The sequence below is a fragment of the Salmo salar genome, chromosome ssa20 (genome assembly GCF_905237065.1).
Source record: "Salmo salar chromosome ssa20, Ssal_v3.1, whole genome shotgun sequence".
NCBI lineage: Eukaryota > Metazoa > Chordata > Actinopteri > Salmoniformes > Salmonidae > Salmo > Salmo salar.
Window position 1 is genome coordinate 64,988,244 of NC_059461.1, and position 26,767 is coordinate 65,015,010.

At 46.1% G+C, this 26,767-nt stretch overlaps 1 protein-coding gene across 1 annotated transcript in view; it reads right to left on the reverse strand.

Moving 5' to 3' along the window:
* Window positions 1-8,152: 8,152 nt before the first annotated feature.
* LOC106581170 (reticulon-4 receptor-like 1) overlaps window positions 8,153-26,767 on the reverse strand; it is a 221,534-nt gene continuing 202,919 nt past the window's right edge. Inside the window, exons 2-3 of the mRNA XM_014163048.2 lie at window positions 13,000-13,451; window positions 8,153-11,251 (exon numbers count right to left, since the gene is read on the reverse strand). Coding sequence (XP_014018523.1) covers window positions 10,265-11,251; window positions 13,000-13,451 — 1,439 coding nt within the window. The 3' untranslated portion in view covers window positions 8,153-10,264. The remainder of the gene's footprint in view (window positions 11,252-12,999; window positions 13,452-26,767) is intronic.

Genomic DNA, 26,767 nt, shown 5'->3' on the forward strand with positions numbered 1-26,767 from the left:
TATTGATTGGGGGAACGTTGAAGACCGGCGGCTGTTGTTCAAGTGTATGGAGACAGGGAGTGTATGGAGGGATAATTAGACACTACCTGCTAGCTCAGTAATTACACACATCAGCTGTAACTCAGGCTGCAGCTCATTGCATTTCAAACAGTGACGATGTTCCGTGCTCTCCACACCAGATTATATTGGATCCATGTGTGAGTCCCAAATGGCATCCTATCCCCTATATAATGCACTACTTTTGACCAGAGCCCTATTGGCTTTCGTCAAAAGTAGTGCATTATACAGGGAATAGGGTGCGATATGGGATGTATCCCAGGAAGCTCCTGTGTAGTAAGTCCTCCCCTCCCCTCTGAGCCTGAGGATTATGTGAGGTTGGTGGCTGTCACTGCCTTGCCTCAAGGTGAGTGGGAAAATCATTTGTAGGATCACCAGCTTCCTTTCTCTCCATGACCCCCAGTAACTATGCCTGCCTGCCTGCCTGCCTGCCTGCCTGCCTGCCTGCCTGCCTGCCTGCCTGCCTGCCTGCCTGCCTGCCTGCCTGGGCATGATTAAATATGGATCTGGGGCCAGAGTTTCACAGCAGCACCTCAGAGGAGAGGAAAAACACACTGCACTGAAGAAGGAAAGCCTCTGCTCAGGTGATAGATAGAATTACCAGTGGCGAATTCAGCATGTAAATCTTGGTGGGGCAAAAACAATTATAATTGGGGGATGCATGCCAGCAAAGCCACTACACAACACAACACTAAACAATACATTATTTGCACTATAACGATGACAAACAGTTCCCATAAACTGTTAGGGCCTACATACAGCTGTCCCAACAGCAGAGTCCCAACAGCAGTCCCAACACCTTACCACTGCTACACCTGTCTATCAGCGGAGCCTTGTCTTGCAGCGAAACAGTTCATTCAGCCTAATTTACTGCCTTTTAAAAAAACATATCTGATATGGCTGACTTGCTTAAACAAATGTGGTTTCTGCTGACAATTGAGATGTACAAACTATGACATAAGGGGACGACAAGCAAATAAGAGGCAATCTGTAATTTCGATTAAGACATTAATGAGCGAGCTAGGACGGACGTCATCATTATAACTATTTGTTCAGCACTTTTGAAATGTACAGCAACAGAATTTAGAACATGGGCCGTTCTTACATTGTTCTCCCTCTACACCAGATCAGAACTGTAGGATAAATGAAGGGGGCATATAAGCAGACAATGAAAGCTCTTACAATATTCAAGGATTACATTTCTCTAAAACAGGATATAGGCTAAATGTGCACCACCATGTCAGAACAGTAAGCGAAATTAAGAGGGGAAAATAGACCAAATTATTAGTGTGAGGCACATGGGCTACTAACTGCTTACTACACAACATACATTTAGTATTACATATCTCCCTGGCATATTACATCATTTATGCAGCAGCATACAAGATATTTTTGGACTCACCTTGTTGTGTTGTGCTCACTTGAACAGGAAGGAGGCGCGGCGTTCCTTCGTGGGGGAATTTTGTCATCAGACTTTGTCAAAAAAGTCTGGCATTCTTTGGATTTATGGAGCTTCCAAGACAACTGGGTTGAATAATGATGACGTCAGTGATCTTCAGGTCATAGTTCTAAAAAGAGGCCCATGTTCCCGACTTCCTGAGTTGGATGACCGTTCAAAACGTATTCTCCCAGTCAGAGCTCCCGAATGTCTTGAACTCACTGAAGTCAGATTTCTCAGTTCCGAGTTAAGTTGTTTTGAGCGCGGCAGAAATCATTCTGGATTGACAGCATGGCCAATGTTTATCATTTTAGGCTTGTAAAAGAGACCCTTAAACCCAGACTTGGGACCACACTGCTACTCCACTGAATAACAGGCTAGTGATTGCTTTGCAATGCTTGCAGTTAGCCACTGATTCCTTCCAAACCACTCATTGTTGAATTTGCAATTTCCAACTTGTTGCGTAATGTTTATGTCTAATGGCCGATGAGCACCGACACGTTTTATCTATAATTTCTCTTCATTATTTTTCTTCATATGACAAGTAGATTGTCGACTTGATTCATGATGATGACTGCTAGCTAAGATTTTGAAAGTATGAGTCCAATCAAAGCTACTGTAGATATAACGTGATTTGATGTCATTTTATCTGTGGCCAATGACCTTGAGCCTTCTTGGATGGGCACTTCTAATGTAACTCTATGGCAGCACCCAAGGGGCTTGAATTTTCAAGCTCTACCCTTAGATTTGGCGGTGATGTAGTGTCCCCATGAGTGACAGAACACTGAGCCAATCACAGCACAATTAGAGGACATTACCAACCCGTACGTTCCGTATTTTCCGCTGGCTGCCCCACTACCACAGAAAGCACTGAGCTAGGCTGAAACATCTGCATTTGGAGCTGCCTTAAGAAAGCAAAAAAGGCTTTATTTGCAAACTGATATATGACACGTATTAATGCCAAATAACAAGCAAAACAGGCAACCCCATCCCCCAAAAAAGACTGACGGGTTGCCACTGAGAATAACCATGAAAATATTGTCATATTGCTGTGCTTCTCCGAGAGCAGGGCTTTGGTGTACTGAAGACAAGCACTTGTATTTTGTTTGACCTGACTAAAATCATCTGGATTGAAACATTGTCATCTTAGGTGGTAATGTGGAGTACACAGTATGCCGACATCTCTTTTCTTTTCATGTTCTGACAACCTGGCCATATTCAAGGTTCTGTTACATTTGTATTTTAGCTGTTACGTAGAACAAAAGATGGCCACGGATACAACAGGACTGTATGTGAAGTGCAAGACTGGGAGGTGTGTGATTAAAGGCAGGGAAAGGAACATGGTATTGCTTGTAGAGAAGGGGTGTGTTGTCTGTCTGTCAGGTCTGGGTGTAGGGTGATTCATCGGAGTGGAGAAAGTGCTTTGTGTGTCATTAGCCCCTTGTCTGGGTCCTGCACATCAGAAGAGTGATGGGCCCCAGGGCTTTACAGTCACAGAAAGGACTGCTGTTTTCTTCCACCACTCTCAAATTGATTGTATGTGTTAATTGCCGCCATTGATTAGCAGCAGAGCAGATGTGAGGCTGCTTCAATGGGCCTGGATGTCCAGGAGTGAGTAGAGGGAGATGTTGCCGTCTTTAAAGGGGCAATCCGCAATTGCTACATTCATTTTTGGACTTAGTGATATATGCCCATTGACTCTTGAAGAAAATTATTAATTATGCCTTGTGAGCTAAGTTCAACTGTCGTACTACTACAGAAGCCAAAATATAAGCTTGTTTTACTCCAATGTTTGTAAACAACATACATGTAAACAAACACTGTATAGCCTCAAAACATGGTTACAAATATTATTTTGATAACAGTGGTGGGATGCCCACTTTGTTATTGTTTCAGCTGTGGATTGGTCCTTTAAGAAACAGTACTAAAGTCCCTCTGTAAATCACATTCCAGCCAACGTAAACACCAAGGTGCACTTTAACTGTCGTCCATTTTAGCCCAGGAAGGGGAAATCTGATTTATCACATAACTCCATCCTCTCAGAATATTACAAATAAGCTTTTCTACCAATCACTGATCATGGTAATAGACAGCCAGGTTAAGCTTATTCTTTTCACCTATTCAGCAGAGCAAACCTAAGTTAAGGTCAAACAACAGAATTGCTTCCCCTCCCTGCAGGTGGTGATGTGGCCTTGGGCTAGCTATGTCCTAGCGTTTTAGTATGCCGCCTGGTTAGCATTGAGAGAGCTGGTGGAGGTACACCACAGTTCTTAAGGGATTCTCAGGCTAAATAAATCAAATAAAAGGGCTGAGGAAAGAAAGGGGCTTATGCAGAAATAGGTGATATTAGCTTTGTGATTGATTGGGGAGACAGGGACTCTGAGACAGAGGGAGAGAGGTAGGGAGCTAGAGCTAGAGCTAGAGCTAGCAGGTAGTTTGGTTTGTGTAATGTTTCTTCTGTTAATTATCATGTCCCCCTGTGATAATCTTCCCCCCTCGGCTCCCTCTCTTTCTCACTCTCTTTATGCATTTTATAAATGCCTGCTTTTAATTAAACCCACACAACGGTGACAGAGTCAATTAAACGCTATGCAACAGACACAGATCGTCATCATACACTATAATAATAATATCTATTTGTTGCATTCCACTTATTTTATCGTATGTAGGGCTGCAAAGCTTCCGATAAGAAGACAGTGAATGTTCCTGAGTGGCCGAGTTACAGTTTTGACTTAAATCTACTTGAAAATCTATAGCAAGAAATTGGTTGTCTAGCAATGATCAACCAATTTGACAGAGCTTGAAGAATTCTGAAAAGATAATGGGCAAATATTGTTCAATCGAGGTGTGCAAAGCTCTTAGAGATTTACCCAGAAAGACTCACAGCTGTAATCACAGCCAAAGGTGATTCTAACATGTATAGATTCAGGGGTGTGAATACTTATGTAAATTAGATTTTTCTGTATTTCATTTTCAATAAATGTTTGAACATTTCTAAAAACAAGTTTTCAGTTTGTTATTATGGGGTATTGTGTGTTGATGGGTGAGAAATACATCTATTTAATCCATTTTGAATTCAGGCTGTAAAACAACAAAATGTGCAATAAGTCAAGGGATATGAATACTTTCTGAAGGCACTGTATTCTCAGGCTATGAGATGGATCAACAAGCAGCTCTGTTCTGTTCTGATGCATGAATAACAAATTAGTAAATCTTTCACTGTGCTTTGGGAGTGTGTATATGTTGTGTATAATCAAGATTGTTGTGGTGCCATGTACACTGAATGTACAAAACTTCATGAAAATCTACTCTTTCCATGATATAGACTGACCAGGTGAATCCAGGTGAAAGCTATGATCACTTATTGATGTCATCTGTTAAATCCACTTCAGTCAGTGTAGGTGAGGGGGGTTAAAGAAGGATTTTTAAGCCTTGAGACCAATGAGACATGGATTGTGTATGTGTGCCATTTAGAGGATGAATGGGCAAGACAAAAGATTGAAGTGCCTTTGTACGGGGTATGGTAGTAGGTGCAAGGTGTACCAGTTTGTGTCAGGAAGTGTGTATCAAGAATGGTCCACCAACCAAAGGACAGCTCAGGCGTTCTTAATGTTTTGTACACTCAGTATATGTATAGCTTACATATTAATAGGCCCCCAATATTAAGCTCATCCTCTGTTGTGAACTTGTAGCCAGCACACTCCCTCTCTTTTACCCCTTCCTGTCCCCTTCCTGTCTCGTGTATCTCTCCTCCATGCATGTTGTCATGGCCTCAATCATCCCTTCTTTTCTCGCCCCGGCTGTTCCCTCTGTGGTTTTTTGCCCTCTTACGCTCCCTCAAGCCCTCTCTCCTCTGTCTCTCACCTCTACCATCTGTTGTCTCCTCTCTTTATTTCCTCCACTCCCTCAATCCATCCCCATGTCATATCCTCTAAGCAGAGCAACTCACGTTCTTATGTTGCCTTTCTCTTCCTCTATCCCTTTGTCTCTCTCGCTCTCATTTGCTCAGTTCACTCATCATTGGTTCATCACGTATTTAAATGCTTGACATATGTTTTGGCTCAAGCTTCTGTGAGATATGTTTAAACTGGTGACCTACCTGCTTTACACAGAGGATTTTCCCAACAGAACTATGTTGGTTCTGACTATGCTGCTCACTCTTGGATTCAACCACAACAAGACAATTACAATTAAGCTCCCGCGTTTGAAGTGCCTCACAAATAAGTGGGTCAAGTCAGATGAGAGTATCTGTGAGTGAAATACTAATTTATCCCAAAGTTGAGAAAAAATGAATAATGTAAAACTCGACTTAGCTAAGCTACCTCAAGGTGAGTCATTTAACATTGATTATGGCCCCCATTTATCCTGTATAGCCTTCTTTTGGCATAGGCATACATATCAGACTAACCTTGTTTCTAGGGGAGCAGCAGATTTAGATGAGTGTGATTGGTTAATGGGGTGTTGTGTCTGGCTCTCCGAGATTGCTACTAAATGTGTAACCAATGATTGCCTTAGTGAAGCGAGCAGTAATATGGAATGCCTTGTGTAGCTGTAAACTGCTTAATTGTCAGTGTCATTTCCTAATGAGTCGGGACGACTTGCAATGATGCTGTTAAGGAAATGGTGGTATCGTTTGTCAACATGGGTTTATTCTCTGTACACCCTCGCTCCATGATGCCTTTACTGAGAGGGACTGCTAAGTGGAGTTGAGTTTATAGTGAATGGCTTCAACTGCGGGAAGAAATATCAAGTTCCACACAGTGACTACTGTATATGTGGTAAAGGTGATATTATAATCAAGCCTCCAAATCAAATTCACAGTATAGCTCCCTAGAGTGTACAGTATGCCGAAAAAACAAGGAGAGAGAATCAGAAGAACATATTCTCTCCGTAACACATTCACCTGTCTGTCTCATGCAGCCATTGCCGAGGGGCTTGGTGGGCTTGCAGAACTACAGCCTGCAAGGTTGGAGAGCTCAATGACTGTCCATCTTATGCATTTATAGTATTGAGGTCTGGGGAAGGGTTTTTAGAGTGTTATGTTAGTAGAGAGAGATATGTGTGTGAGGGAGAGAGAGAGGACAGGAGAGACAGAGAGGGAGAGAGCGAGAGAGGACGGAGAGGGTGAGAGAGAGAGAGGACAGGAAAGACAGAGAGGGAGAGAGCGAGAGAGGACGGAGAGGGTGAGAGAGAGAGAGGACAGGAGAGACAGAGAGGGAGAGAGCGAGAGAGGACGGAGAGGGTGAGAGAGAGAGAGGACAGGAGAGACAGAGAGGGAGAGAGCGAGAGAGGACGGAGAGGGTGAGAGAGAGAGAGGACAGGAGAGACAGAGAGGGAGAGAGCGAGAGAGGACGGAGAGGGTGAGAGAGAGAGAGGACAGGAGAGACAGAGAGGGAGAGAGCGAGAGAGGACGGAGAGGGTGAGAGAGAGAGAGGACAGGAGAGACAGAGAGGGAGAGAGCGAGAGAGGACGGAGAGGGTGAGAGAGAGAGAGGACAGGAGAGACAGAGAGGGAGAGAGCGAGAGAGGACGGAGAGGGTGAGAGAGAGAGAGGACAGGAGAGACAGAGAGGGAGAGAGCGAGAGAGGACGGAGAGGGTGAGAGAGAGGACAGGAGAGACAGAGAGGGAGAGAGCGAGAGAGGACGGAGAGGGTTAGAGAGAGAGAGGACAGGAGAGACAGAGAGGGAGAGAGCGAGAGAGGACGGAGAGGGTGAGAGAGAGAGAGGACAGGAGAGACAGAGAGGGAGAGAGCGAGAGAGGACGGAGAGGGTGAGAGAGAGCGAGGACAGGAGAGACAGAGAGGGAGAGAGCGAGAGAGGACGGAGAGGGTGAGAGAGAGAGAGGACAGGAGAGAGGGGCTTGATGGCACTAGAGCCCAATGTTAATAGATGCCAGAGCTACTCATTCATTTTAATGTAATTCCGCAGCCATCCTCAACGATGCATAAAACTATGTTTTTTCCCACCCCCTTTTTCGTTTAACAGAATATTAAAAATAAAAAATGTACGAAATTGCACTCTTACTTGTGGATGAATTTCCATCATGGTGCGAGGGGTAGAGAAGAGGAAAACGAATGTATGTTCTAACGTTCCATGAATAATAATAATAACCCTGCATATCTACAGATTCACGGTGACATCATAAATACCCTTAGTGCCTTTTAAATGATTTATTCAACTGCACTGTATCATACCGAGCTATGCGTTTCACTGACTCTGTACAGAACTCTGTCTGCATGTCGACCAGTAGTCTGTGTGTTTCTTTTTGTGTTTTTGGTCAATAGATGTCACTTACTGTAGTTTGGACCTGCTTTCTTTGGTCAATTTCTCTAAAATAAAATCAATTTCTTATTGATGTGAGTGTTGCATATGTATACAAGCCAAGCGTTGAGCCAGGGAGATGTCTCTATTTGTAGAAAGCAGCCAGTTTAGCCAGCAGTGTCTGATGAGGGGAGACAGATTGCAAAGTAGTGCACATATTGAGGGGAAAACAGGGAGGAAAAAGACAAACTTGCTGACAGAGCCAATTTCAGCTTTAAATTCCTAATAAAGAGAAAGACAAGGAAGGATCCAGCCTGACTCCCAGCTTCTCCTGGGCCTACGGCACAGCCTTGTGTAAGGTGTCTGAATACTAAATAAACACAGTCAAACAGTCATCTTAACATAAGAAGATATAGATTTTAATATCTTTATAAACATTTTGTACTGTTGTTCTTTGATAACGACTTATTTGAACCCTTCAATCATGGCAAAGACAGGAGATAGATGGGGAACAGTAGGAGGGGAACTGAATTGTGCATTTTTATCCAATAAAGGGGTTGACAGGATGTAAGAAAAAAAAGGAAATAAAAAATTTTCCTTTTAGCAAAAAAAAAAAAAGGAAACGGTTAATGAATTTAAAGAAAGATTGTCCCCCCATCAGGGGAGCAGAAACCCTGTTTTCATTGTTGATGACGTCATTAATATTGTTATTCTCATAATAAATGATTAATATTAGAACTGCAGTTAGTTAGTCCTCTTGTTGTCATTGTTAATGGTACAGTTAACATCATTATTATTACAAACATCGTCTACTTATTGTTGTATTTTCCGGAGGCACAAAAGCTCCTGTAGTCCAGGGGGATAGTAGTCCAGCAGTAGTCTGTCTGTCCGTTTGTCTAGCCATGGTCCTGTTAAACCCCCTGCTACTTTAGAAGTGATTGTCTTTCTCTTGGTTCCCCACATCCATTGACAAGAACAGCAGTCAATGTAGAGAGGTATTTTAGCAGTTCTATTATTTCCAAGAGGGCGGTCCACGTTTTGCCATGCTCGATTCAATATTTTTTTCCCTCTTCTAATCTTTTATTCATTACAGAAGTCATTTAAGGTACACATATTGTTTTTGTTTCTTCTCTAGTCTTGTTGGACAGTTGTTTTCCTTTGATGTCTATTGATTAGGACAATATAAATGTTCCTCACGTTCTCAATGAGGAGGGGATGCCCACACTGAAGAGTGTTCTGTTCAGTGAAGCCCAAAGCCTCACTGGGAAACTGAGAATACCTCATCTGACCCTTAACGCCTAAGGCTTCGGCCCCAGGCCCCAACTCTGTACCCTGTATAGGGCTCCATCTCTAGGTCCTCTTTACATCTTGGCAAAATCAAACAAACAACATTTGAGACAAGAAATAGACAGATCCATCAATATTCACAGCTTTCTTCTCCTGGGGGGGGGGGGGACTGGTTTTTGAAGGAAATGGGAGTCGACCACAGTCCCACTCACCTCCATAAAGATAATTAGCAGCTTGGGTATATTAGCTTAATATGTAGTAGCACATGTAGAAAATGAAATGGAGCAGGTAGAAAGACAGGACATTTAGAAGCAGGAATTAATAAAGCAGAATGTAAATATTGTAGAAATACTGTAAAGTAGGTAGAAGATGTATACCTAGATATGTAGCTCGGGGTCAATGTTACCTGGACATGGAGCAGAAGTTACCTAGTTATCATACTGGAGCTGGAGCTGACTGGTCTGTGTGTGTGCTGCTCTTTGCAGTGCTGTTTCTGTACTTTTCCATTACTTCTGCTAAGAAGTGAGCGTTGCACATTCCTGTTCTGATATGGAATTATGATTTATGACCGGGCAGCTTCCTGCTTATCTCCCTGTTGATGAGCAATACCCTCGAATACCTCAACCCAATTCTATGCAGCAGCTATTGGCAATGAATGTAATAAACAACATTTGGCAAATAATATGAAACACAAGATTGGGCTAGACTTCTCTGTGTGATGGTTTCTTTCACCACGTCATCTGTTTTCTGTTTCAACCCCTCAATAAGGATTTACAAACTGTGAACTGATAATTAAAGCTGGCTTCAACATGTTTTCCTATCTGTCTCATAGCTAAATTGCTGCATTTTACCATCTCTTTTTTCCCCAAAAAGTTTGGTTATCTGGGCTTCAGCAGAGTCGAAGACAGAACTCAGACAGAAAGAGACAAAGACAACAGGAAATGAGAACATAATGGCAACAGTGGCAGTGCAAGCGTGTTCTGTGTTTTCCTTTCGTCTTTCCTCACTCCCTGTCCCTCACACATCCCCGTCCCACATTTGATGTTGATGTTTGAAAGTCTATTTCAGAGTCTAAACAGCTCCCTACACAATGTTTTACACACACAACCACACACACAAAGTACACACACACACACACACACAGACCTTGTTGTGCAGGAGCTAGAGCAGGTCTAAGGACTGCACTGTTGTCGTTTAGCCAGTATCTATCCCTCCCTCTAGGTCAGCGGAGAATATGGGCAATGGTCATGGGCAACAAAGTTCCCATTATGGCGTTGAGATGTATTAAGGGCTGGGAGAACGTGGCCCTATTGGTGGCTTGTTGCACCCCACTAGGGGGGCGAACAGTGGTCCGGGGAGGGCACTTATGCTTCCTCCGCGTGACCGTGCCATCCGGGGACGTGTGGTCATATTTGCCCCCTTCAAAATCGGGCGAGGAATACTCCTTATCAGCCATCTCCTTTAAGGTATGCACCTCGTTCTGCCCCTTCCCCTTGCCTCCCCTGACGCGCTGGCGGGTGCAGTTCCGAGCGCGGCCTGGCCTCTGAGGGGGCGCCACCCCAGGTTGTCCCTCTGATCCCGTGCCCTCCCCGCTTACGGACGGGGGTGGATGGGGCAGAGGTGAGGGTGGCGAGGGATAGTGTGGTGACTCGTGGTGAGGACGGTGGGGGTGGGAGTGAGGCGGTGGCACTGGATGTGGCTCTTTCTTCAGTGACACCTTATCAGTCCCGGCCCAGGTCTTGCTCTGGTGCAGGGACTCAGAGCCAGAGCAGTTGGGGAAGTCCTCCTTGCGGAGCTGCTTGAGGTCCCTCCCAGCCAGCTCGGCCGGGGCCTGACAGCCTACGGACGAAGTAGAACCTCTGAAGCGTTTGAGCCAGTCCCACAGCGACAGGGCCTTGCAGTCACACTCCCAGGGGTTGTCGTTGAGGCGCAGGTACTCCAGGGCAGGCAGCAGTGCCAGGCAGTCTCCAGACAGCTCGGTTAGTGAGTTGTTAAACAGGTAGAGGGTGGTGAGGCGACGCAGGTCGTGGAAGGCCAGGCGGTCCACCCACTGCAGGTGGTTGTGGTGCAGCAGCAGGCGGTCCAGGGCCCCCAGCCCCCGGAAGGTGTTCTGGTGCAGTGACCACAGACGGTTCCCATGCAGGAACAGGTGGCTCAGGTTGTGGAGGTCCACAAAGATGTCATCCTGCAGGAACTCCAGGTGATTATCCTGAGAACAGCCAAACACAGCAAAATGGAGAGGTTATACACCTACAGCACTCTGTAACACTGTACCTACCAACATGTTGTTTGGTTATAAGGTATGTGGCTACTATAAAGTAGGACAGAGAAACCACAGCTTAACAGCCCTGGGTATATACAGTACCAGTAAAAAGTTTGGACTCACCTACTCATTCCAGGGTTTTTCTTTATTTTGACTATTTTCTACATTGTAGAACAATAGTGAAGACATCAAAACTATGAAATAACACATGTGGAATCATTTAGTAACCAAAAAAGTGTTAAACAAATGAAAATACACCCCCTTTGCGTTGATGACAGCTTTGCGCATCTGGAGTCCTTTCCAACAGTCTTGAAGGAGTTTCCACATATGCTGAGCACTGGTTGGCTGCTTTTCCTTCACTCTGCAGTCCAACTCATCCCAAACCATCTCAATTGGGTTGAGGTCGGGTGATTGTGGAGGCCAGGTCATCTGATGCAGCACTCAATCACTCTCTTTGGTCAAATAGCCCTTACACAGCCTGGAGGTGTGTTTTGGGTCATTGTCCTGTTGGAAAACAAATGATAGTCCCACTAAGATGGGATGGTGTATCGCTGCAGAAAACTGTGGTAGCCATGCTGGTAAAGTGAATTCTAAATAAATCACAGACAGTGTCACCAGCAAAGCACCCCCACACATCACACCTCCTCCTCCATGCTTCACAGTGGGAACCACACATGTGGAGATCATCCGTTCACCTACTCCGTGTCTCACAAAGACACGGCGGTTGAAACAAAAAATCTCAAATTTGGACTCATCAGACCAAATGACAGATTTCCACCAGTCTAATGTCCATTACTCGTGTTTCTTGGCCCAAGCAAGTCTCTTCTTCTTATTGGTGTCGTTTCGTAGTGGTTTCTTTGCAGTAATTCGACCATCAAGGCCTGATTCACGCAGTCTCCTCTGAACAGTTGATGTTGAGATGTGTCTGTTACTTGAACTCTGTGAAGCATTTATTTGGGCTGCAATTTCTGAGGCAGTTAACTCTAATGAACTTATCCTCTGCAACAGAGGTAACTCTGGGTCTTCCTTTCCTGAGGGGGTCCTCATGAGAACTAGTTTCATCATATTGCTTGATGTTTTTTGCGCACTTGTTCTTGAATTGTTTTGCGCACAAAGTTCTGGAAATGTTCAGGATTGACTGACCTTCATGTCTTAAAGTAATGATGGACTGTTGTTTCTCTTTGCTTATTTGAGCTGTTTTGCCATCATATGGACTTGGTATTTTACCAACTCGGGCTATCTTCTGTATACCACCCCTGCCTTGTCACAACACAACTGATTGGCACAAATGCATTAAGGAAAGAAATTCCACAAATTAACTTTTAACAATGTACACCTGTTAATTGAAATGCATTCCAGGTGACAACCTCATGAAGCTGGTTGAGAGAATGCCAGGAGTGTGCAAAGCTGTCATCAAGGCAAAGGGTGGCTACTTTGAAGAATCTCCAATATAAAATATTTGTATTTGTTTAACACTTTTTTGGTTACAACATGATTCCATATTTGTTATTTCATAGTTGTGATATCTTCACTATTATTCTACAATGTAGAAAATATAAAAAATAAAGCAAAACCCTGGAATGAGTAGGTGTGTCCAAACTTCTGACTGGTACTCTATACTGTATTTTCAAATGTAAAATGCAGCATTGTTTTGTTTGACTAAAAGTGTCATATAGCCCCAGTGGCTAACGTACCTGTAGGTAGAGATACTGCAGGTTGCGTAGCCCCTGGAAGATGTTACTGGGCAGCGCACTGAGCCCACAGCGGTACAGGTGCAGAGCATGGAGCCGGCCCAGCCCATGGAAGGTGTCTGCAGCCAGGGAGCGCAGGTGACGGTTGTCCCCCAGGTCCAGCTCCTCCAGCTGGGCGAAGCCGTGGAATGTGGAGGGCTCGATGTAGGTGATGTTGTTGGAGTAGATCCACAGTGTGACCGTGGTGGGGCTGAAGTGGCCCTGCAGCAGCCGGTGGATCTTGTTGTTCTGCAGGAAGATGCGCTCGCTGTGCGGGGGAATGCCTTCGGGGACGGACAGAAAGTTGTGTGCCTGGCAGCTGACGGTACTGGGCGCGGTGTAGCAGATACAGTGGTGTGGGCAGGACCAGGAAAGCTCCAGACCACAGAGAACCAGCAGGAACTCTAGCCCGCAGCCTGGAGAGAGGACAGAGAGAGAGAAATGAATTAGAGGAGGTAGCTACATTTAGACTGGGGATTTGATTCTGAATTGAAATTCTGCCGTCTGACTTTGATGTCTATTTCGGGACTTGAAAGGAAAGAAGAATGATTTTTGGAATATTATTTTCGAGGAAGTCGAGAAAGATGAGTTGGGGGGGAGAGGAGAAATACTGTAAGTGGAATCAAAGTGGTAAAAGAGTGAGATATTGACTAGGAAGAAGGGACGGGCAAGGGGTAGGATGATATGGGAGATATGGAGAAAGCCATGTCAGGAGTAAACAGTATGAGGGATGATGTAGGGAGGCCAGACCAGAGAGAGACTGTCAGATATATCTATATAAGAGAGAAAAATGTATTCTGGCCTGATAGATGACTCCTGTGACCTGTTGCTGTCATAGATTCTCTGGCTTCACGGAGTGGCATTGGGCCTTTGAGGAATTCTGCTTCTATTGAGCCACTCAATACAAGTGTGGACATTACGCTCTTGGCTCGGTATCCACAACTCCAAATCATCTGGTGTCTAAGTCGGTAACAGACTGAGGCCTGTGTTGCTCTTAGAGTCTGTTCAAGATCAGCCCAAACAATAACATGAGTTTCAGTAGGTCACTGAATCTAGTATCTCAGGAAGTCTGATTGGACCTATATTACAGTATGGGTCCTTTTTGTTCATGTACCGCCTCCTGCACACACTACATTTCAGTTTTCTCAGGTTTCCAATATTTCCTCACCTCTGTGAGATAGTATTATTATGAAGCAGTTAATCTCTGTCCATCAGCTTACAACAACTCTACTATACACAACCATAATGAGAGAGAGAGAGTGAGAGAGTGTGTGTGTGTGTGTTGGTGCTATAAATACCCTCTCATTAAACAGTCCTTTAATGCAAGGATTAGAAAATACCTGTCAAAGCAGGGGAGGTGGGGTGGAGGATAAATGGGCTGCGGAATGCTCACTTAAACTTATGTTAAGTTTCTCAGAGACAGTCAGACTTCCTGATGTTTTGTGACACGCTTCCATGGCCCCATGGTGTGACTTATCCATCAGCTTATCTACAGGGGGAATCAACCAACGGGAGAAAAGCAGGAGTCTATCCCCTCGTAATGACAATCCCCATTTGACAAGCGGTGGCTATGTCCCCTTCAATTTATTATTCAAGGCACCATGGCACTCTGATTCACTCCCTCTAATCGATATGTTTCTGTTGCCTTTTAACTCGCTGCTACCTAATCCCAGGGCCGCTACACTGGAATTCAGGAGCAGGGAATTACTATTTTTCAGGACAGGAGATAGCATAGACAAGCATATTTATCTGAATATTCCTCCTCCTCCCCAAACTGTGTCTAAACTGTGACATTCAGCTTCTGACTTCACTGACCTTCAGCGGTAATTGTCAGTGTGTCTGGAGTAGAAGAGAGGAGCGGTGTGCCGTGCATCATGTTACTTGAACTGGGGCAGAAGCCTCTCCCCGCTCCCCAGAGCAGGCCCTGTAATCCTGTTTGTCAACTGACTAACTGTGCATCTTCTCAATCCACCATGCAAACATGCTCCCGAATACAGGTCCTCTCAAGGTTGAACATTGGGGAACACTAAATAGGCTAAAGAACTGTGTGTAAAACGCTTTAACAGTATCAGAGTACACTGCACATCACTGTCATCCTTTGTGGAACACACAGTGTATTGTAAGAAAGGGGGTCACAGATTTGGAAGAGACCTTGATAGTCATGTGTCATGTACAGGTGCATTTGGCGCCATAGTGCCGGAGGGGAAAGGACTATGCATTTTGGTCAGAGGACATGGCCCTTGCAGCAGAGTGGCATCAGTGTCAGGACACATTTGATGGTTCACTGCATTGGGGCACGCATCCCCCACTCATACTGTAGGCCTACCAGTAAAGCACGATACTTGTACCTTTCACAAAGCCAAGAGAAATGTCTAGGAGGAAAACAAGATGATTACAAAATGGAACTTGATATTTCAGTCACAAGTACAGAAAAAACAACTTACATTGTGAGAGGAAACTTCCCAATCAAATAGTGGTATTTTACTTCCCCTTTACATGTCACTCTTTTTCTGTTTGTCTATTTCTCTCTCTCCCTCTCTCACTCCCCAATTTCCTTTTTCGCTATAATATTTACATGGAGATGTATTGAGCATGGCACTTGCTCTTTGACTGAATGAGAGGAGACATGGTGCATTGCTCCCGGGAAATAAATAAGGATATATCAAACAAATACACAGACTCAGAGAGAGTAAATGCATCACCCTGTTTGAGGAATATTTCAATGTATCACAATGCAGTCTATTTAAAAACAGCTTTACATTCATAATTTTGACATCTTTACTATTTACCAATGTATACTATACTTTGGCTCGCCATTTTCCATTATAATGTATACTGATGCATTTTCATGTACATATACATTATTGGCAAACAGCACTGTTTACGTCATACTACAGTTTCACCCTGCTCCACTTTGTGTGGACTACATTGCTTTTTGGATGCCATTTATTTAAGAAAAACTATGTTCAAGCTATGAATCATTGAATGGCTCAGGTAGAATGATTTCCTTATCTATTCCATTATCCATCCAATGCCTCTTCCTTTCACCTCTCAGAGCTGCCGTCACAATAAGGCCTGTGATTATATTATACTTTCCCAGGCCTTGTGCTATCTTTATTTCCATTTTGCTTCATGTATGTCATAGAACTAGGTATCAGCATAAGCCATGACACTGGAAAATGATGAGAGCGAGAGAAAGCAAGAGAGGGGGAGGGAAGAGAGAGGCGTAGATCCTACTTAGATAGGGAAACAATTTCAATCAGTGGCCCAGATGCTAATCAAGTTTCCTACATAAAGATTCCCCCCTCCCGTATCTCCTCTGTCTTCCTCATCTCCGCCCCTCCCTCGTCTCCCCCTTCCCCAGCATATCAGAACCCACTAATTGATTCTTTACTCAGATGAATATGTTCCCCTAAATGACTGCTTCTACCATCTTATCAATTCCTTATCAACGCCTCAGATAGAGAGAAAGAAACAGTGCAGTAGAGTGGCTTAACATTATATCTCCTGTCCTCTCCTTTCACAACCTCCCCTTGGACCAGGATCTGTTTCTGTTTAGCATCACTCCCCTCCTGTAGCAGAGAGACACGGGAGCTGTTGATGTAGATGCCATGGAGCTGCTTAAAATAACCACTAAGCTTGTCTGTGTCTCTTTGTCTCCGGTGTGAGAGAAGGGAGGGAATGTGTGAGCTCCACCCTCGATCTACTTTCAGCTCCACTCAGGGCACGGCGGCATGCTGTGGCACAGTGGCATGGCGCGAAGGCTTCTCCTCCGCAGCTGGAATCAGCTAGACTATTGCCACTAGAGACCTGGCGCTTCGCACCTGCCACTTAACCAATCTTATCACCCCTGAGCCATTGTGGACACACAACATGCAGACACACGTATACACACGCACACGCATGTAGTCACACACAACATGCAGACACACGTATACACACGCACATGCATGTAGTCACACACAACATGCAGACACACGTATACACACGCACATGCATGTAGTCACACACAACATGCAGACACACGTATACACACGCACATGCATGTAGTCACACACAACATGCAGACACACGTATACACACGCACATGCATGTAGTCACACACAACATGCAGACACACGTATACACACGCACATGCATGTAGTCACACACAACATGCAGACACACGTATACACACGCACACGCATGTAGTCACACACAACATGCAGACACACGTATACACACGCACATGCATGTAGTCACACACAACATGCAGACACACGTATACACACACACATGCATGTAGTCACACACAACATGCAGACACACGTATACACACGCACATGCATGTAGTCACACACAACATGCAGACACACGTATACACACACACACGCATGTAGTCACACACAACATGCAGACACACGTATACACACGCACATGCATGTAGTCACACACAACAGGCAGACAGAAAAGGTTTTCTAGGAATGACTTAGACAGATCATGTGGATATAGTCAGAGTTGACAGATGTTTGTTAGGAGAGCTATTGACAGACATTGATTTAAACAGAGAGGAGCTAAATAAGATGGTGCAGTACAGCTGTCATCAAATAAAAATGCAGGAAATGAATGTGTGTCATTATGATAACGGCATTGTTTGCTCACACAATGAGCCATTCAGCCTAAGTTGTATTATATAAATAACTTTGGACACACAAGTGTAGATATGCCAATAATGCCTATTGGAACGCAGCGGAATAAAAGAGGTTCTGAAAGAGAGATAATGTGTTTCTGGAAATGTAGCACCACAGCTATTTCTGGTGACGACTGTCGTCACTCCCTCACTCTATCCCCCACCCACCCTCCCCTATCCTCCCCACCCACCCTCCCCTATCCTCCCCACCCACCCTCCCCTATCCTCCCCACCCTCCCAGGGCCCGTCTCTCTCCCCACCCTCCCAGGGCCCGTCTCTCTCCACACCCTCCTAGGGCCTGTCTCTCTCCCCACCCTCCCAGGGCCTGTCTCTCTCCCCACCCTCCCAGGGCCTGTCTCTCTCCCCACCCTCCCAGGGCCCGTCTCTCTCCCCACCCTCCCAGGGCCCGTCTCTCTCCCCCACCCTCCCAGGGCCCGTCTCTCTCCCCACCCTCCCAGGGCCTGTCTCTCTCCCCACCCTCCCAGGGCCTGTCTCTCTCCCCACCCTCCTAGGGCCTGTCTCTCTCCCCACCCTCTCAGGGCCCGTCTCTCTCCACACCCTCCCAGGGCCCGTCTCTCTCCACACCCTCCCAGGACCCGTCTCTCTCCCCACCCTCCCAGGGCCCGTCTCTCTCCCCACCCTCCCAGGGCCTGTCTCTCTCCCCACCCTCCCAGGGCCTGTCTCTTTCCCCACCCTCCCAGGGCCTGTCTCTCTCCCCACCCTCCTAGAGCCTGTCTCTCTCCCCACCCTCCCAGGGCCCGTCTCTCTCCCCACCCTCCCAGGGCCTGTCTCTCTCCCCACCCTCCTAGAGCCTGTCTCTCTCCCCACCCTCCCAGGACCGGTGTGTCTCTCCCTACCCTCCTAAAGCTTGTCTCTCTCTCTCCACACCCTCCCAGGGACTGTCTCTCTCCCCCACCTCCTAGAGCTTGTCTCTCTCTCTCTCTCCCCACCCTCCCAGGACTGGTGTCTCTCCCTACCAACCCACCCAGGGCCTGTCTCTCCCTACCAACCCACCCAGGCCTGTCTCTCTCCCCACCCTCCCAGGACTGGTGTCTCTCCCTACCAACCCACCCAGGCCTGTCTCTCCCCACCCTCCCAGGACTGGTGTCTCTCCCTACCAACCCACCCAGGCCTGTCTCTCCCCACCCTCCCAGGACTGGTGTCTCTCCCTACCAACCCACCCAGGCCTGTCTCTCCCCACCCTCCCAGGACCCGTCTCTCTCCCCACCCTCCCAGGGCCCGTCTCTCTCCCCACCCTCCCAGGGCCTGTCTCTCTCCCCACCCTCCCAGGGCCTGTCTCTCTCCCCCACCCTCCCAGGGCCTGTCTCTCTCCCCACCCTCCTAGAGCCTGTCTCTCTCCCCACCCTCCCAGGGCCCGTCTCTCTCCCCACCCTCCCAGGGCCTGTCTCTCTCCCCACCCTCCTAGAGCCTGTCTCTCTCCCCACCCTCCCAGGACCGGTGTGTCTCTCCCTACCCTCCTAAAGCTTGTCTCTCTCTCTCCACACCCTCCCAGGGACTGTCTCTCTCCCCCACCTCCTAGAGCTTGTCTCTCTCTCTCTCTCCCCACCCTCCCAGGACTGGTGTCTCTCCCTACCAACCCACCCAGGGCCTGTCTCTCCCTACCAACCCACCCAGGCCTGTCTCTCTCCCCACCCTCCCAGGACTGGTGTCTCTCCCTACCAACCCACCCAGGCCTGTCTCTCCCCACCCTCCCAGGACTGGTGTCTCTCCCTACCAACCCACCCAGGCCTGTCTCTCCCCACCCTCCCAGGACTGGTGTCTCTCCCTACCAACCCACCCAGGCCTGTCTCTCCCCACCCTCCCAGGACTGGTGTCTCTCCCTACCAACCCACCCAGGCCTGTCTCTCCCCACCCTCCCAGGACTGGTGTCTCTCCCTACCAACCCACCCAGGCCTGTCTCTCCCCACCCTCCCAGGACTGGTGTCTCTCCCTACCAACCCACCCAGGCCTGTCTCTCCCCACCCTCCCAGGACTGGTGTCTCTCCCTACCAACCCACCCAGGCCTGGGTCTCTCCCCACCCAGGCCTGTCTCTCTCCCTGGTTGCTGATGATAGATGCTGTTAATAGCTCGTTACGGGGGAGAATGATTTAACAGCCTGCTATTGGTCCTGACGGTTGACCCTGTGACCCAGCGGTAACCCAGTCCCTTTATTCCTAGCTGTCAACGTAGGGGAAATAGATAAATAAATGAAGAAAATAAAATGGTTCTGGTCCCTAGACAGTGAGAAGTGACTATGTAGAATATCAATGAAACATAGTTCACACCAAATTTGCCCTCATGAATAACACATCTCTGCTAATAGGAAGGGATCGGTCTGCCTGTCTCTCTACCCACCATTACACAGGACAAACTCAATTTCCTGTTTCTCTCCAAGGACCCTTGATAAGCGTCCCCTTCTATTGCCTGACCATAAATAACACCTTAGCCTGATTTCCTCCCTAAAGGTGTTTACCGTCATGGTCATAGATACACAGCGTGTTGGACCACTAATAATGGCAAAGCAATAAACTAAGCTATTAATTGAGCAGGCTCATTCTTAGCTGTAGAGCATCAGCTGAAAAACATGGAGGGAAAGAAAGGCTCTGTATATAATTAGCACCCTGTAGAGCTCCGTGATGTTCTGCTTTGATAAGACATTGTGTAGGTGAATGTTTTTGTCCTAGTGGTCGTTTAAATAATTGCTGTTATTTTCACCCAGCATCTTAAACTTGACGATAGATAAATGTAACACTTGGAAGTCAGCACATTCATGATGTGAAAATGATAGGACTAGATAGTGGATAAGAGGGAATGGGAGGCTGGGGACCAATGCCAGAGAATTGACATTCACTGAAGAGAACCTCTTAGTATCCTCCCTCTCTCATGTCTGAAGGATCAGATTGGGAGTGTAAGGTAAAGGAACTTATAGATTGGCGTGGTATGATGTCGTCCAGTGTATGGGCCACGATCAGTGCTCTCATCAAATGCAAGCACACTGGCGTCAATTAGGTCCCAGTGATCAGAACGCACAGGATCCCATAAGGATGCCCAGAGGTTCCCACCCTGGCTGGCGCTACTACAGAGAACTGCCCTCGCTCCCACTCATCTCTCCTCTCGTCATGCACCTATGGAGGGAGAGCCACAGTACTATCATGAATGCATCCCAGTTGGCACCCTATTCCTTATGTAGTGCACCCATAGGGCTCTGCTCAAAAGTAGTCCACTATGTAGTGTAAAGGGTACCATTTGGGATGTTCCCCATGGCATTGAGTTTTGGAGGTCCAACCCGGAGGACAGACAGGCACACTGCTCTCTGCCAAGAAGCGTCAGCGCTTCATGGATGAGCATGAATGGTTCATTATCGATGTTTGTGTCTGTTAAGTGCTTTTTATATGACAACTGTTTGATACTGGAGCACATTGGCGAAACTATGAGGCTGCCTTGCCAATAAAATGTCCTTTTAGAGTCACTATCTGGAGCAAGGAGCGTCACACAGGTATCGACATAAAAAGAGAAAGGGAACAGGAGATGGAGACAGTGAGATGGAGGCAGGGAGGGAAGGATGATAGAGGGATGTATTGTAGACAGCCACACAGGTAGACAGGTCTCCTTAGCTGAACTGGAGGTACCTGTGACTGCCCTGGTGAAGAGCACAATGAGAGCTATGCCTCTCGACGCACAAACAAATAGAGAGAGAGAGAGAAAACATGAGGGAGAGAGAGAGAGAGAGAGAGAGAGAAGAAGGGAGAGATGATGACAAAATTGACGGCAGCATTTTTCAAGTTGAGGAAGCAGAGGCTCTAAAAACATAAACAAGCCAGGCGCCATATGGAGCATGTAGGGAATGAAGGGGAGGATTTGTGTGAGACTGTGTAGATGAATAAAGCAAAGACCGTTAGTTATTAAGATGGAATTTAAAGGTGCAGTGAGGCAGAAACAGGCGAGCAGGCTGAGCCAACCACAGCTGTTTAATACTTGCAATTTAATTAACACAAGAATGGATGTCTTGTAGATGCTAATTCTATTTTCATGTTAAATTCACATTGCAATCACAGCCCTATTGTCCGAGGTATAGGTTTTAGCTCCACACCTAGCTTCGCACTGCCTAATGGATAATGTAGTGTATGAGAGGGCAGTTGCAACACTCAACTTGCCCAATGCTCTAAGGATGAAGCCAGGCTATCAGCTACCAACTACATTCATTTATCATGACAGTATGAAGCTAAATGATTCAAACAAATTGTGTTCCCTGTGGCGGTATCACACTGCAACCGGCCAATCTAAACTAATGGCTTGGCCCAACCCATATAAATCATCTACCGTATAGATATTCAGTACCAGTCAAAAGTTTGACACTATTTTCTACATTGTAGAATAATAGTGAAGACATCAAAACTATGAAATAACACATATGGAATCATGTAGTAACCAAAAAAGTGTTAAACAAATCAAAATATATTTTAGATTTTAGATTCTTCAAAGTGTAACGTCTGCTTCCAACTCACACTCTCAAACACATAGATCCCCTGAACGCATATCACTCTCCAGATCCCAATCACCTGAATTCTAATCACCTGTTCACACACCTGTATGTCATCATCACACACTATTCAGTTCAGTTCTTTGCACCCCATCATAGTGAGGTATTGTTTGGTTTGTGACACACGTCTTTCAGAGCTCTGTTCTTCCCGTGAGTTACTCCTCCCGTGTATGATCGTTTTTGCCTGCCTCACTAACGGCTCCTTTTGCTTATCCCCTGCCTGTACTTTAGCCTATCGGATTTCCTGTTATCTACCTATTGCCTGATCTCCCGGACTACGTTACTAGCCTTTTCCCTGCCTGTACTGCTGCCCTTTTGGACCCCTGTGTGTGACCTTCTGCCTGTCCCTGGACCCAGCTACCTGCCTCCCCCTGTGGTCCTTTACAATAAACACCTGCTGCGCTCTGTGCTTGAAACCAGCTCTCTGTCTCCCCTCGTGTTCATTACACAAAGTAGCCACCCTTGATGGCAGCTTTGCACACTCTTTGCATTCTCTCAACCAGCTTCATGAGGAATGCTTTTCCAACAGTCTTGAAGGAGTTCCCACATATGCTGATCACTTGTTGGCTGCTTTTCCGTCACTCTCACCCCAAACCATCTCAATTGGGTTGAGGTCAGGTGATTGTGGAGGCCAGGTTATCTGAGGCAGCACTCAATCACTCTCCTTCTTGGTCAAATAGCCCTTACACAGCCTGGAGGTGTGTTTTGGGTCATTGTCCTGTTGGAAAACAAATGATAGTCCCACTAAGCTCAAACCAGATGGGATGGCGTATCGCTGCAGAATGCTGTGGTAACCAAGCTGGTTAAGTGTGCTTTGAATTCTAAATAAATCACAGACAGTGTCACCAGCAAAGCACCCTCCACACCATCACACCTCCTCCTCCATGCTTCACGGTGGGAACCACACATGCAGAGATCATCCGTTCACCTACTCCGTGTCTCACAAAGACACGGCGGTTGGAACCAAAAATCTCAAATTTGGACTCATCAGACCAAAGGACAGATTTCCACCGGTCTAATGTCCGTTACTCGTGTTTCTTGGCCCAAGCAAGTCTCTTCTTCTTATTGGTGTCCTTTAGTAGTGGTTTCTTTGCAGTAATTCGACCATGAAGGCCTGATTCACGCAGTCTCCTCTAAACAGTTGATGTTGAGATGTGTCTTTTACTTGAACTCTGTGAAGCATTTATTTGGGCTGCAAACTGAAGTGCAGTTAACTCTAATGAACTTATCCTCTGCAGCAGAGGTAACTCTGGGCCTTCCTTTCCAGTGGCGGTCCTCATGAGAGCCAGTTTCATCATAGCGCTTGATGGTTTTTGCGACTGCACTTGACGAAACATTCAAAGTTATTGACATTTTCCGGATTGACTGACCTTCATGTCTTAAAGTAATGATTGACTGTCATTTCACTTTGCTCATTTGAGCTGTTGTTGCCATAATATGGACTTGGTATTTTACCAAATAGGGCTATTTTCTGTATACCACCCCTGCCTTGTCACAACACAACTGATTGGCTCAAACGCATTAAGATGGAAAGAAATTACACAAATTAACTTTTAACAAGGCACACCTGTTAATTGAAATGCATTCCAGGTGACTACCTCCTGAAGCTGGTTGAGAGAATGCCAAGAGTGTGCAAAGCTGTCATCAAGGCAAATGTTGGCTACTTTGAAGTATCTAAAATATATTTTGATTTGATTAACACTTTTATTTTGGTTACTACATGATTCCATATGTGTTATTTCATAGTTTTGATGTATTCACTATTATTCTACAATGTAGAAAATAGTGTCAAGAAAAGAAAAAACGTTAGAATGAGTAGGTGTGTCCAAACTTTTGACTGCTACTGTATGTCGTTCATGCATTTCCTGCAAAGTGATACAGGGAATGTGTAATTTAATTCCCATATTGCGTCCTTCCACTAGTGAGCACTGTGAACACTGATAATTGGGTTTCAGTGTTGGGAGTGGGTTGATGACCTAGCAGTAGCTTGGTCTCTGTAGAGAGTCACATGGTTGGGTCTCGTGTGGCTCAGTTGGTAGAGCATGGCATTTGCAACGCCAGGGAGGACCAGTACCAACAAATATGAAAATGTGTAGACCCACTACAGTAAGTTGCTCTGGATAAGAGTGTCTGCTAAATGACTATAATGAATGTAGAATGTAGGATCTGAGGCGTGATGGGGACAGGGACATAGAAATAGATCACCAGACAAATTGCCAAGATGTTCTATTCATTATGTTTCTATGGTGGTGGAACAGGCCAGGGAGACTGTCTCCTGCTGGTGGCTTTTCCATTCCTCTAGTTCAGCGTTTCCCAAACTCGGTCCTGGGGGGGGGCACATTTTGGCTTTTGCCCTAGCACTACACAGCTGATTCAAATAATCAAAGCTTGATGATGAGTTCATTATTTGAATCAGCTGTGTAGTGCTAGGGAAAAACCAAAACGTGCCCCCAGGGTGCCCCAGGACTGAGTTTGGGAAACACTGCTCTAGTCCATTTCATTGCTCCTCATGTCTGCACTGTCATTCAGCCCACCCCTTGAATAACAGCAGCACAGACTGGTTTCAGACCCAGACAGATATGGCTACAGTACTCTGCACTTGCACCATCATTATAACTAGGGCTTGGGAGTCTTTTCTGACCATGTGACCTGACCAGGAAATAGACTGGGCCCTGGTTATAATATGTTGAAACAGGGTTGTTGGCCATTCCCCGCTGTAGCTTTAAGCTTGTTTCCGGCCCATAGACCATTCAGCTTGAATACAAAGCATAATGTGACTGGCCTGTGAGCAATTTACTCTATGAATAAACAATGTCTCCACTAACATGAATATGTTACATTCCACACACATTAATGTCCAGCCTGGATCCCTGATTGGTTAGTGAGTTGTTACTTGGTTACTGAGGGGTAAAAAGAGCAATTTGTGTTTGCGAGTGTTCCGTGAACCATTACACAACCTTTACACAATCACTTCCAACCAACCCCCTCTACAGCATGGTGTGACTTCTACAGGTTCTACCATCCAACACCTACACACAACACCTAAATCATATGTTTCCCAGAGTCACATAGAGAGTTGGGCCAATGTGGTTTTCTCCTCCATAGCCGTTGCTAAGTGATATTTGACGCTTCCGCGATGTGCTGTTTATTTCTGATCGCTTTCAAAATCTATGAAGATGTCCAGTGAAAGCAGATATGCAATTTGTTGACACCACAACACAGTACAGACTTGGATACACATTATCCCGAATCAAATCAAATCAATTTGTATTGGTGAAATACACATATTTAGCAGATGTTATTGCAGGTGTAGCGAAATGCTTGTGTTCCTAGCTCCAATAGTGCAGTAATATCTAACAATATACAACAATACAGACAGATGCAAATCAATAAAAACATCTGTTAAATTCGCTGCTCTGTTTTGCTTGTTTCCAGCGGGTCATTTCATAGGGACTGGTCGGAGGCGCTCTCGTATCTGTTTTGCTTGTTTCCAGCGGGTCATTTCATAGGGACTGGTCGGAGGCGCTCTCGTATCTGTTTTGCTTGTTTCCAGCGGGTCATTTCATAGGGACTGGTCGGAGGCGCTCTCGTATCTGTTTTGCTTGTTTCCAGCGGGTCATTTCATAGGGACTGGTCGGAGGCGCTCTCGTATCTGTTTTGCTTGTTTCCAGCGGGTCATTTCATAGGGACTGGTCGGAGGCGCTCTCGTATCTGTTTTGCTTGTTTCCAGCGGGTCATTTCATAGGGACTGGTCGGAGGCGCTCTCGTATCTGTTTTGCTTGTTTCCAGCGGGTCATTTCATAGGGACTGGTCGGAGGCGCTCTCGTATCTGTTTTGCTTGTTTCCAGCGGGTCATTTCATAGGGACTGGTCGGAGGCGCTCTCGTATCTGTTTTGCTTGTTTCCAGCGGGTCATTTCATAGGGACTGGTCGGAGGCGCTCTCGTATCTGTTTTGCTTGTTTCCAGCGGGTCATTTCATAGGGACTGGTCGGAGGCGCTCTCGTATCTGTTTTGCTTGTTTCCAGCGGGTCATTTCATAGGGACTGGTCGGAGGCGCTCTCGTATCTGTTTTGCTTGTTTCCAGCGGGTCATTTCATAGGGACTGGTCGGAGGCGCTCTCGTATCGTCACGTCACCTAAATGTTTTGAATAAAGGCGTTAACATGGCAACCGTTGTAAAACCTGTCCCAACTCTCTCTATGGCTGGTGCTTCCTATTGATTATCCCAATCCCTTGTGTCTCTCTAGTCAATTAAATCCAGTCCATCGATTTGTGTTAATCGGAGATGAAAGTCCTTGATGAACACTGGACATCATGGTCTCTCCTCTATCTGAATGAAAGTCCTTGATGAACACTGGACATCATGGTCTCTCCTCTATCTGAATGAAAGTCCTTGATGAACACTGGACATCATGGTCTCTCCTCTATCTGAATGAAAGTCCTTGATGAACACTGGACATCATGGTCTCTCCTCTATCTGAATGAAAGTCCTTGATGAACACTGGACATCATGGTCTCTCCTC